We start from the raw sequence: 13,964 nt of genomic DNA on the forward strand, positions 1-13,964 counted from the left end.
AAGGAAATAATCTGAAAATTAAAAAATAATCAATATTTATTGCAGTGTTCTATATATACATACGTGTAGTAGCCAAAATGGAAATAGCTCTACAATGGTTAACATGTTTATATATATATACTATATATATATACACAAAATAGGATGTTATGTAGCCATTAAAAATAATCTATATATAACATTTCCATTTAATATATGAAGAACACAACATAAAACTGATTAAACTATGTTAAAAGAAGAAAACAAGCAAAAAATTTATGCTTAAACGTAAGGTTGGAAGAAAACAATGAGACGTTAACAGTGCCTGTTGAATAATTTTCCCCTTCTTTCAAGCTTTCTCTGATAAGCTTGTATTCCTTGTATAATAGAAACATATATTATAAACATAATTAAAATATGAAAAGTACTCAATGTTTTTTCACGTGGTATCTGTTAGCAGCAAGCGTGCTATCATTCATTGAAGCTGCACCTCGGCTTGTGACAACTGGGTGATGGAGGGGATTGCTGTAGCTTGTGTGCAATTCACTTCTTCCAGCTCACTTTTAGTTTCAAATAAATGTGCAAAAATATGAAATATCATAGGAACTAAGGAAAACACTTCATTGTACTGAAGAAAAATCTACTCTTCACTCAACCCACAGTGTTCATGCACAGTCTTCACATATCAAAAGAATAAACAATAAAATATATGCAGGCAAGAAGCCAATAGCATAATTTGTATAAAGCTGTAGTCCAGTATTCCTACTTATTGACACAAGATAAAGGTAGGACTATTTGGAATTCTGAGATGAGATAACCTACCATGTAAATTAATATTACTGAACTGTTTATTCAGTGGGAGAGGGAGAGGGAGCAAATGGAACTAACATTTGTTGAGTGCCTGTATGTGCCAAGCACTGTAGCACATCTCACTAATCCTCATAAAGACCCTGTCAAGTAGGGATTTTAAATTCTGATTTACCGGTGAAGAAACTGAAGCTCATAAAGTCAAGTAACATGACCAAGCGTAGCACTGTGCCTGGCATACACCAAGTGCTCAATAAATATCTTTTGAACGGATGGTAGGTAATACACCTAGTAAATGTAAGTGCCAGGATTCAAACTTGGCTCCATCTGGCTACAAAGCCCACACTATTTCCATTACAGTACACTGCCTTCTGTGTAAGACTCTGCAGAATTGTTTAAAAAATGGTTAAGATAGGTCATTGCCAATGAAACATGGTTGATAAATCTAGGAACCTATGATGTCTACCTTCAGATCAGAGCTATTTCAGTTTCAAAATGTACGGTTGGGAAAGGATGAGGAAAGATAAAAAACACACAGAGGATCGTCAAGGGCTTCTTTAATTTTAAACATACATAGTACATGAAAATAACATAAATCCATATTAATACACCATATTTGTATGGAACATTATTTAATACAACTTATCCCTTTTTTGTTGTTGAATTCTACCAACTTCTTTAAAATGTTTTCTATGAAAACACCATACAAAATGTATTAATTTTATGAATGTTAAGTGTTATGTCTCTTTTCATTCTTTGCCCTGTACTTACATCAAAACAAATTATTTGAAAAGGCTACAGTAAGTAAAATGTGGCATACTTTCTTAGCTGCTTTGTATCTTGTATTAAAATATTCTACAACTATGAAAGTTGAAAATAATTTTATTGGTTTTCCTATCTATAAACCCATGTAAATATAGTTGTATCAAATATTTTGTTAGCTATTACAGATGTTTTTTTAAAAAAGTTATACCAATGTTATTAAAATATTTCCTAGGAAAACATCATCCAAAATGTATTTTAATTTTTATGAATGTTATATCTCCTTTCCTTCTTTGCTCCATACTTCCACCAAAACAAATCATTTGAAAATGCTAATATAAATATAATGTGACACGCTTTCTTAGCTGTTTTGTATCTTGTATTAAAATATTTTACAACCATAAAAGTTGAAGAACAATTTTATTGGTTTTCGTGTATATAATCTCCTACCTACTATAAGTGAACTGATCTATGGAATTAAGTCATTTTGTTATCTCAAGTGTAGAGAGGCTAGAACATAAGGAAATCACAAAAACTCCAAGATGATTAAAGTAGATGTACATTAAAATACTATAGATGTGGCATATTTAATATCTACCAAGCAGAGAAAAAGAGTGTTTATCTTTGCATTTGGTAACAGTATCTTCAAGATAACTATTTACCACTTTTCAAAGCATTATTATTGGATAGGTTTTATATTAGAGGAGACAATTTATAAAACGTCACCTTTCCATCCAAAACCAAAAATAAATGAGAACTTAAAAATATGTTATTATAAAGATGGTGACTAGAAAGAAAGACTATTCCAATGAGCTACGGGGCTATCAAGATGAAAATGCCTTTGCTTCATTCAGATCTAGAATGTTAAAACCTCGTTTAATAAATTTAACTAAATTTTCTTTTATGATTCTGTTTAACTCCCAAATTTGGCTGCGTACCATAGCAATTTTTATTTTACCTGGATATTAAAAGAAAAACCACTGGATTCTATAGACAGATTAATAACCTGTTGGACTTAGGTTAAGAAATAATCAGTAGAAAATACTTATCTGGTTGGGTAAATAAATTTCAAGAGATTCAAAACATTACAAAATAAGCTGTTTTTAAAAATACTTAACTTGTATGAAATGATACCAAAAAAGTTATTAAAAGCTATTAAATATCTTTCCTGAGGGCTAGTAAAAGCAAAAACAAACTTAATAGACACATGGTTACAAATTTCCTCACAGAGGTAAAGAAGCTGTGATCAGTATCAGGATCTTAAGAAAGTGTCATTTCAGAAAACTGTATTAGTCTATTCTAAACGGTTTAGAGTTTCAGCTGGTACATCCTGGTTCTAGAGAAAATCGGAAGCAATTCACCTAGTTGGATACAAAAGGATGTACATATCCTTGATTTATTAAATTTCATTGTTCTTTTACATACAGTTTTCTTTCAAACTTTAAGATGAACATTTGTTTATGCAGTATGAAATGATTTAATCATTTAAATGACAAGCTTAATAAGGCTGACATTCAATGGAAAACAATGAAATAATTTACCTTTTAGTAATTAGAAACACTTGAAATCATTTTTATTATCTTCTTTTTAAGGGTCCCTTATTAAAGCTTGTGATTTTTATTACTGTAAATAAGCCAAAAAATGATTGTTTTTGACACACTTCTTTGTACCACAGTGTAACGGTAGTCTCATTCTCAGTTAACCTTTAACACTCTGTACATACTATTCTGAAAGACTGTGGTAAAGTAAGGCCTTGCATCCTTGAGTAAGATGCTACATAAGGGAGGGTTAGCTGCATTGGAAGGGTCTTCCACATCCCAAATTTCAAGCATACTGCAACCAGGCCTGAAATAAAATAGGTACATATATATCCATATTAAAAATGCATTCATATCTAGAGGAAATAGGTAAATTATAAAGTTTCTCCTAGATTTTTAGAGACTAACAATAAATTAAAGATTTTAAAGCATCATTTCAAAAAACATAAGTTCAACATTTAGAGATAAAAATGAAATTAAGTATGTTGCATTTTTATGTTCCAGTTAACCAAATAACCAATATATTATTGAACCGAATAATAAAGGTTCAATACACATTCAGAAATATATAAAATTTATTTTCAAAATTAAATATAAATATATTTTCTACATAATATTGCCATGTAAACATGAGGCCCATTAGTAATAGAATGAGACAAATTAGAGGAAATATAATCTAATTCCTGTTGAATTTTATATTTTTGAGCTTAATGTGACTTGGATTAGCATGAAAACATAAAGTCCAAGGCAAGGAAGGGAAGCTTTTATGCCAAGTTTGTTTTCCTCAACCCTTTCCCATCTTGGGTTGGGTGGCTGAGACAATATTTCTCACTTGAGAATAACCTTGCATGAGAGTCATTAAAGGGAAGAAGTCAGGCAAAATTGGGTTCTACATTTTTTTTTTTTTTTTTTTTTTTTTTTTGGTGAGGAGATCAGCCCTGAGCTAACATCCGCCAATCCTCCTCTTTTTGCTGAGAAAGACGGCCCTGGGCTAACATCGGTGCCCATCTTCCTCCACTTTATATGGGACGCCGCCACAGCATGGCTTACCAAGCAGTGCATCGGTGCGCGCCCGGGATCCAAACCAGTGAACCCCGGGCCGCCGCAGCGGAGCGCGCGCACTTAACCGCTTGCGCCACCGGGCCGGCCCCTGGGTTCTACATTTTTAATAGCTATATTGAGGTATAATTTATGTACAGTAAAATTCACCCATTTTATGTGTAAAGTTTTATAAGTATGGCCAAATGCATACAGGTGTATAAGCACCACCATAATCATTATACAGAAACTTCCATCACCCCAACAAGTTCCCTTGTACCTTTTGCAGTCAACCCCTCCCCTAAACATAGCCTAGGCAACCACTGATACTGATCTTTCTGCACTATCGTTTTGCCTTTCCTAGAATATGCTAGATATTAATACATATCCACTTCAGCTTTCTTATGTTACTCACATGGCAACATTTTCATCCTTTTTCCTTCAACCTTTCCTTCAATGTATTTGTATTTAAAATGCATCTCTTATAGGCAGCACATAGTTGGAGTTTGCTTTGTATTCAGTCTGCCAATCTCTGCCTTTTGATTGGAGTGTTTAGTCCCCATTCATACTTGCAAATACTCATATGGTTTGACTAAGGCTTGTGAATTGTCTTTTTTCTTCTATTTGTTTCATCCCCTTTTTGATCACCTGTTTCTCTTTATTGATTTCTTTTATGTCAAGAAAAAGTCTACTGGCTCATTAATTATTTTTTTTGCATTTTTTTTTAGTGGTTGTTCTAGGGATTACAACAGGCATCTTCAATGTATCACAATTTACTTAACATTAAAATTGAATTATTTCCAGTAAATCATAGATTTTAATTCCATTTACTTCCCTTTCTTGTGCTATTAGTGTCATGCATATTCAAACTATTTACATTATAAACTCAAAATTATAATGGTATCATCTTTGCTTTAAATAGTCATGTCTTTTAAAAATGTTCAGAGAAGAAAAAATACATATACATATATAGTGATTAATATTTATCCACATATTTACCATTTCCAGTGCATTTCAGTATATCGTGTATATCTGAGTTACCATCTGGTATCAATTCCCATCAGCCTATAGAACTTTTGTTCCATCTTCAAGTGTATGTCTTTTAGCAACAAGTTATCTTAGATTTTACTGATTTTAATGTCTTTATTAGCCTTAATTTTAAAAGGATAGTTCATAGTTTCATTGAGTATGGAATTATTGATTGACTTTTCTTCAGTACAGCTGGCCCTCTGTATCTACAGGTTCTGCATCCACAGATTCAACCAATTGTGGATTAAAAGGCCTATGATGGTTGCATCTGTACTGAAAATGTGCAACTTTTTTCCTCGTCATTATTGCCTAAACAATACATATAACAACTATTTATACAGCATTTACATTGTATTAGTATTACAAGTAATCTAGAGATGATTTCAAGTATATAGGAGGATTGCATAGGTTATATGCAAATACTATGCCATATCATATAAGGGACTCGAGCATCCATGGATTTTGGTATCCACAGGGGGTCTTGGAATCAATCCCCTGCAGATACTGAGGGGTGACTGTATTTTGAATTATTATTCCAATGTCCATTGAATTCCATTGTTTATGAGAAGAAGTCAAGTGTTGAACATATCACATCACTTCTCTCTTGTTTCTTTCAACATTTTCTCTTCTCTCTTCCTTTGTCACCAGTTTGACTATGATGTGCCTTGGTGTGGTTTTCCTTGGGTTTACCCTAGTTGGATTTGTTGAGCTTACTGGATCTCTAAGCTAATGGCTTTCGGCAAACTTGAGAAATTCTTGGCCAACAGTTTTTCAAGTATTTTTTTCCTGCCACTTTTCTTTCTTTCATTCTTTCTGGTACTATATTACTCATGTGTTGAACTAAATATTACACAGGTCTCTATGGCTTTGGTTATTTTTCTTCAATCTTTTCGATCCCTGTTTTTTTGGATTGGCTACTTTTTCTTGGATCTACCTTCAAATTCACTGACTTTTTTCTGTTGTCATATCAAATCTGTTGTTGAGCACATAAAGGATTTTCATTTTACTTATTATACTTTTCAGCTCTAGAATTTCCATTTTTCTAGGGAGGCTGTTTTTATTTCTCTATTGAGACTCCATATCTCATCATTTACTGATACCATATTTTCCTTAATTCTTTGACTATAATAGCAGCTTTGCAGTCTTTGACTGCTAAATCCAATATCTGGACCTACTTGAATAAGTTTAGACTAACTGCCTTTTTTTCCTGAGCACTGGTCATATTTTCCCATTTTTTTTTTGCAGGTCTATTAATTTTTGGTTGGAAACTGGACACTATAGATAATACATTGTAGTGATGCTGGAATCTGTTTTGTTCTTCTAATAATTGTCTATTTGTTGTTTTTGTTCCATAGGCAATTAACTTGCCTGGATCTCCTGTCATGTGCAGCAGCTCTCTCTTCTCAGGTTTTTCTTTTTTTTTTGTGAGGAAGATCAGCCCTGAGCTAACATCCATGACTATCCTCCTCTTTTTGCTGTGGAAGATTGGCCCTGAGCTAACATCTGTGCCTATCTTCCTCCATGTTATATGGGACGCCGCCACAGCATGGCCTGCACCCACAGATTCAACTCGGTGCACGCCTGGGATCCAAACCCAGGCCGCCAGCAGCAGACCATGCACACTTAACTGCTACGCCATGGGGCCGGCCCCTCTTCTCAGTTTCTGAAGATTCCAGTTACTTCTTTTTTTAGCCCTGGGGCTTTCCTTGTGTTTTTATCAGCCATGGGCAGAGTTATACTCATATTTGGAGGCCCATCTTCTCTGTATTTCCCTTGCTTCAGGGGTTATCCCCTAAATGTGTAGTTTCTTTGGTATCCCTTTTTTCTGCTCCTGATACCTTGAGTGAGTCATGATTCTACTTTCTGTTTCCTGGGGTATGGTGCAAGTTGGGGAATATACCTAGTCAAAAGCACAGGAAATTAGCAAATTTCACGAAGAGAAGTTCTGTCTTTCAAGGATAGACTCCTTGCCCTAGTTACTGCCTGCCCTTTCTCTAGGCTCCTTGGGGTTGCCCATGGGAAAGTGTAGAATAGTAGTTAACCAATGATTTAGGCAGAATTTATAGTCAGATTTTAGATTTCAGCCCTTCTGCAGTGCTCTTGCTTCCAAAACGTGTCCTTTAAATATCCAGCTGCTTTGCTACTCAGAAGTCTTTCGTCTGTCCCCTCAAGCCAGTAGGCTGTGACTTTCTGCTATACCTGAGGCAGGGAGAGGGTGGTTTATGAAGTGCTCTCAGGTAAGAAAGTCACAAAATCATAGAAGTTCTTTAAGAGTAAGTTTTTTCCAAGTTTCTCCCTGCTTCTGTGTCACTTTCCAGAGTCTTCAAATAGTCGTTTTAAATACAGTCCATCCTAGCTTTGCATGGCATCCTATTAACTGAAGCATATACACACTGGAACTATGTCCTTGCTTTAAATAGTTCCATGATAACTCTTAGAGAGGACATGGTTCCAATATAGATGAGTTTCAGTTAACGTGACACTGAGCTTCCATGGAACCATGCAAAGCGAGGACATAGTTTTGACAAGCCCGAGTTTCAGTGAATATAGTAGCATGCAAAGTAAAGAGTGCTTGTGTTTTCACCTAGTTCTTATAATTGTAATCTCTGGGAGAAATAACTCAACCTCTTCTTGCCAATATTAACTGAAATGCTCTAAAACTGGTTTCTTATGGGTCTTATGTTTAATTATTTTGGACCTTAGACCAATAAGTCCTAAATTCAGTTTGTCTAAACTATAAAAGCCAATTAGAATTTTACATTATTTTCCTTCTATGTCATAGTCTGAGGACCTTTAGGCAAGGAGTATGTAACACTTAATAGAATACAGTTGTGAAGAAAAGTAGAAGCAGCCGATTTTGTGAAAACAAGCTGTATCTTAGTGCTTTCTATCTAAGAGATGGCACTGCCTTGTACATACCCATCTGGTTCTTAATGCCAAACCCATAACAGGAATTACTAATCAATCACAGCTGTTTTTCAGTCTGAGCCCAGGTGTGTTTTCAGAATCCTTTTCAAACATGGTCTACACTAATACTACCAATAAGAATTGTCTTGAGAAAAAATTTGTTATTCTTGCTTTGGACCTTATTCCTGGTGTTCTCAGAAGTCTATTAGCAATAGTTCTAAAAGGTTTTTTAGTCATAGAACTTTAAAAGAGTTGTTCGCATAAAAATTTATCTTTATATTGAGAGTAACTTTTTACTGAGGTATAATGAATTATAAGTAAAAATGCCTGGATTTTAGTGTACAGTTCCATGAGTTTTGACAAACGCATACACCCATAGAACAAACATGTGAATCAAGATGAGCACTGCCATCACTCTAGAGAAAAGAAAAACAAAAGTTCCTCAGACCTGTATATTCTCCCATCTTCCGCTCCACCACAGCCAACCACTATTCTGATTTCTATTCCCATTGATTAGTTTTGCCTGTTTTGAATTTCATAGAAATGGAATCATATGATATGTACTCTCTTGTGTTTGGCTTCTTTTACTCAGCATGTTTTTGAAATTAATTTTTTTCTCCCCATATCAGTGGTTTGTTCCTTTTTATGGCTGAGTAGTATTCTATTGTATGAATATACCACAATTTATTTATTCATTCTTCTCTTGATAGATATTTGGGTTGTTTCCAGTTTGAGCTATTAGGAATACAGCTGCTATAACATTTGTGGACACATGTTTTAATTTCTCTTGTTTAAATTCCTAGGAATGGAATTGCTGATGGTAGATATATGCTCAAATTTTATAAGCAGCCTCCAAATAGTTCTCCAAAATGGTTGTATATTTTTACTCCCATTAGCAATGTAAGATATTTCCAGTTAATCTGTATCCTCTCCATTGGGTATTTTAGTTTTTTAAATTTTATCTGTTCTAGAATACGTGTAATTGTGGTTTTAATTTGCGTATCCTTGAATATTGAGCAACTTTTCATCTATTTACTGGTCATTCACACATCTTCTTTGGTGAATGATGTTGTCCAAGTCTTTGCCCATTTTCAATTGTACTGTCATTTTATTATTAATTTGTATAATTTCTTTATATAAACTATATTTATAAGTCCTTTATCAGACATATGCTTTGCAAATATCTTCTCCCAGTCTGTAGCCTGCCTTTTCATTCTCTTAACAATATCTTTTGATGAAAATATTTCAATTTTGATGTATATAATTTATTGATATATTTTTTTTTGCTAAGGAAGATTTCCCCTGAGCTAATATCTGTTGCCAATCTTCTTTTTTGCTGAGGAAGATTCACCCTGAGTTAACCTCTGTGGCCAATCTTCCTCTATTTTGTATGTGAGCCACTGCCACAGCACAGCCACTGACGAGTGGTGTAGGCCCGCACTTGGGAACTGAACCCAGGCCACCGAAGTGGAACACGCTGAACTTAACCACTAGGCCACTGGGGCTGGCCCACAATTCATTGATTTTTTTTATGGTTAGTACTCTGTGTTCTAAAGAATCTTTACAATTTTAATTTTTATATTTAGTTCTGTAATCCATATCAAGTTAATTTTTGTGTATGGTGTAGTATGGGTCATGGGGTTCAACTTTTCTTCTATACAGATATCCAGTTAGATCAGCAACATTGTTGAGAAGATCCCTTTTCCATTCAAGTAAAAAACAGTATTTTTTAATTTCCCTTGTGGTGTTTTTTTCTTTGACCCATAAGTTATCCATAAGTTTACTGCCTAATTTCCAAATATGTATGGATTTAGTAGATATCTATTATTGATTTCTAATTTAATCCTGTATAATTGCAAATCTTTTAACCATATTGAGACCATTTTTACGGCCCAGCATATGTTCTCTCGTTGTGAACATCCCACGTGTCCTTGAACAGAACGTGTCTTCTGCAGCTGTTTCCTGTTGTGTTCTGTAAATGTCAATTAGGTCAGGTTATTTGATACTATTTGTTGTTCATCTCTTTTATATCCTTACTGACATTTCATCTACTTTTCTCAGTGGAGAAAGGAATGTTAACATTTCCAACTATGACTGAAGATTTGCTTATTTTTTTCTTTTTGACAATAGCTGTATTTTATGTCTTTTTTTTTTTTGGCGGTAACATTGGTTTTTAACATTATATACATTTCAGGTACACATCATTATACTTCTATTTCTGCATAGATTACATCATGTTCACCACCCAAAGACTAATTACAATCCATCACCACACACACGTGCCTAATCATCCCTTTCACCCTCCTCCCTCCCACTTTCCCCTCTGGTAACCACCAATCCAATCTCTGCCTCTAAGTGTTTGTTTCTTGTTGCTTTTATCTTCTACTTATGAGTGACTTCATATGGTATTTGACTTTCTCCCTCTGACTTACTTCCCTTAACATAATACCCTCAAGGTCCATCCATGTTGTCACAAATAGCTGGATTTCATCATTTCTCATGGCTGAGTAGTATTCCATTGTGTATATACACCACATCTTCTTTATCCATTCATCCCTTGATGGGCACTTAGGTTGCTTCCAAGTCTTGGCTATTGTGAATAACGCTGCAATGAACACAGGGGTGCATGTATCTTTATGCATTTGTGATTTCATGTTCTTTGGATAAATATCCAGCAATGGGATAGCTGGATTGTATAGTAGTTCTATTCTTAATTTTTTGAGGACTCTCCATACTGTTTTCCATAGTTGCTGCACCAGTTTGCACGCCCACCAGCAGAGTTCCCTTTTCTCCACATGCTCTCCAACACCTGTTGTTTCCTGTCTTGTTAATTATAGCCATTCTGATGGGCGTGAGGTGATATCTCACTATAGTTTTGATTTGCATTTCCCTGATAGTTAATGATGTTGAATATCTTTTTCTGTGCTTGTTGGCCATCTGGCTATCTTCTTTGGAGAAATGTCTGTTCAGGTCTTTTGCCCATTTTTTAATTGGGTTGGTAGTTTTTTTGTTGTTGAGATCTCTGAGTTCTTTATATATTTTGGAGATTAACCCCTTATCAGATATAAGGTTTGCAAATATCTTCTCCCAATTGTTAGGCTGTCTTTTCGTTTTGTTGATGGTTTCCTTTGCTGTGCAGAAGCTTTTTATGTTGATGTAGTCCCATTTGTTTATTTTTTCTATTGTTTCCCTTGCCCAGTCAGACACAGTACTTGAAAATACATTGCTAAGACCAATGTCGAAGAGCAGACTGCTTATGTTTTCTCTAGAAGTTTCATGGTTTCGGGTCTTCCATTCAAGTCTTTAATCCATTTTGAGTTAATGTTTGTGTATGGTGTAAGATAATGCTCTACTTTCATTTTTTTGCATGTGGCTGTCCAGTTTTCCCAGCACCATTTATTAAAGTGACTTTCCTTTCTCCATTGTATGTTCTTGGCTCCCTTGTCAAAAATTAGCTGTCTACAGATGTGTGGGTTTATTTCTGGGCTCTCAATTTTGTTCCATTGATCTGTGTGTTTGTTTTTGTACCAGTACCATGCTGTTTTGATTACTATGGCTTTGTTGTATATTTTGAAATCAAGGACTGTGATACCTCCAGCTTCATTCTTTTTTTCTCAGAATTCCTTTGGCTATTAGGGGTCTTTTGTTGTTCCATATAAATTTTTTCTTTTAAATTCTACACATTTTTACTTTGTGTACTTTGAAGCTCTGTTTAGATGTATACACATTTAGAATTGCTATGTATTTTTGATAAATTAATCCTTTTGTCATTATTAAATGTCCATCTTTGTGGTAATATGCTTTGTTCTGAAGTCTACTTTGTCTTACTAAATTTTAAATTAAATTATTATGATGTTCCTGTTTCTTCTTTTGCAAGATGCCTTTTCTTCCTAGATATATTTGATATTAAAATTTGATATAAAAATTAGCTACTAAAATTTCTGAACTTAGCTTTTCAAAAATTTGTTATACCCTATTCCTAATTATCCATTGAAGAAATGAAAATTCTTAATGTTAGACTTACTACAACTAAGGAGTCTTACTTAGATGTTAGACCTACTACAATCAAGGAGTCTAAACCAAGGCCTCAAGATATCCATTAAACATTTAAAATTTTATGATTTTTAGAGATTCAAAATTTAGAAATTTAAAAATTTTAATTAGTAACATTTCTTATTATGTCCTTTTATGTGAAATTTTTCTTATAAGTCTTATAAATCCAATGTAACTCAGCTATAGTAGCAGAATGGTAATACCTCGCTTTTCTGTGAATTCAAATCTGTATTTCAGACATCTAATAAAAGTTATCAGAAAAACTTGAAAAATTACGGGAAAAAAAGCTAAGTTTAAGATATTAAATTAAAATGAAAAAATAGGATACTAAAATATACTATAATTTTTTGAAATAAGGTTTTACTTAAATGATAGTATAATTTTACTTTCCTACATGAAATAATTTTAAATAAAATATCAGGGTAATATTTTAATGGAATTTATTTAGAATAAAAATTCTTAAAGAATCAGGACTACTGTAATAAAGTTAAACATTTGTTGCTTAAAAAAATACTATGTCATATAGCAGAGCGCTCATACTCACTTAGTTCTCACAATGCACCAAGCCTCTTCTAAGACGTAATAATTCACATGTAATGCCAACAATTTATCTCTCACTTCTTTTACAGATTTTCGACTGTATGTAGAATAAACTACTTTTGTCCGGGCCCTTTAAATTCAAACGACAGGTTAAAAATTTTTTTAAATAAATGATAATAAAATGGATTACAGAAATTTTGCTAGCAATTAAAATCTCAATGCTCATTGAAAGGAGCACTGATATATGTGACCCCCAAACAGCATGAATTATTTTGGGGATAGCAATTTCCATATTCCTACTTATATTTTGCATGTGCTAAAACTTCCAGCAGTTTGAATTTTGCAGGTATTGCTTGTTAGTGCATAAACCACTTTAATGTCTAGAGTTGGGTAGCAGGATGATAGTTCAGAATACAAAATTTGCTTTGCATAATTCATAAAATAATCTGCTCATGGAACACATTCGGTAGAGGCTGAATATAGTGAAAATATAGATTTTGGCAGATAATTTCATCTACAGAAGCTCTGAAAAGCATATGAGTTGCCGCCGCACGTAGGAAATAGAACATTTAGACAGTGGACATCCAGGGTAGCAGTCAGGTAGAGACCGCGCCTTAACAGATCCCTGAGAAATTTTAGGGATGTTCACTATAATAGGGTACAATAGATGATTTGGCCCTAAATTGGAGTTTTTATGAAATTCCTGAACAAATTACCATTTATGCATTAGATATTTCTTAGGATTTCAAACACATGGGATGCCCAATCTCCATAGACAGACATAAAACTTTAAATAATTTAAAATTTTACCTCTAACAATAGGCCAAAAATGTATTAAAAGAAAACAATTACCCTGACAGTTCCTAAAATGATTTTTTAAGTCATTTAAGGAAAACAAAACTTTCAGACCTCAATGGAAACTGGAGTTCTCATAATCAGCTAGCAAAAGAACACTCTAAATTTTCATAAAGGCATGTAATATAGTAAATTTCGTGTACTTTTTCTGTTAAAAAAGGCTAGTCATTGGCCACCAGTAAGATCGAGAATGGTTTCTTAAATCAGGCAGAGAGATTGTGGAATCTAGAGCAGGGACTGGCAAACCACGGCCATGAGCCAAACCCATCCCACTTTCTACTACTATTACTTAGGAGTTTTACTGGAACACACACATACCCCTCCACACTCACACAGACTAGTCATAAATGTGACACAGTTTTCATTTTGAGAAAAATTGGCTTTTGCTTTTTTCAGTTTTCAGAGGTTTACTAAGCTTGCTTTAGAGTCAACAGGTACATTTTGTAATTTCTGGAT

At 34.0% G+C, this 13,964-nt stretch overlaps 1 protein-coding gene across 1 annotated transcript in view; it reads right to left on the reverse strand.

Annotated features, from left to right (window-relative positions):
• Positions 1 to 3,230: 3,230 nt before the first annotated feature.
• DPY19L2 (dpy-19 like 2) overlaps positions 3,231 to 13,964 on the reverse strand; it is a 102,919-nt gene continuing 92,185 nt past the window's right edge. The window contains exons 21-22 of the mRNA XM_058569085.1: positions 12,658 to 12,783; positions 3,231 to 3,393 (exon numbers count right to left, since the gene is read on the reverse strand). Of these exons, the coding sequence (XP_058425068.1) occupies positions 3,243 to 3,393; positions 12,658 to 12,783 (277 nt within the window). The 3' untranslated portion in view covers positions 3,231 to 3,242. The remainder of the gene's footprint in view (positions 3,394 to 12,657; positions 12,784 to 13,964) is intronic.

Source organism: Diceros bicornis, chromosome 3 (assembly GCF_020826845.1).
Source record: "Diceros bicornis minor isolate mBicDic1 chromosome 3, mDicBic1.mat.cur, whole genome shotgun sequence".
Classification (NCBI taxonomy): Eukaryota; Metazoa; Chordata; class Mammalia; order Perissodactyla; family Rhinocerotidae; genus Diceros; species Diceros bicornis.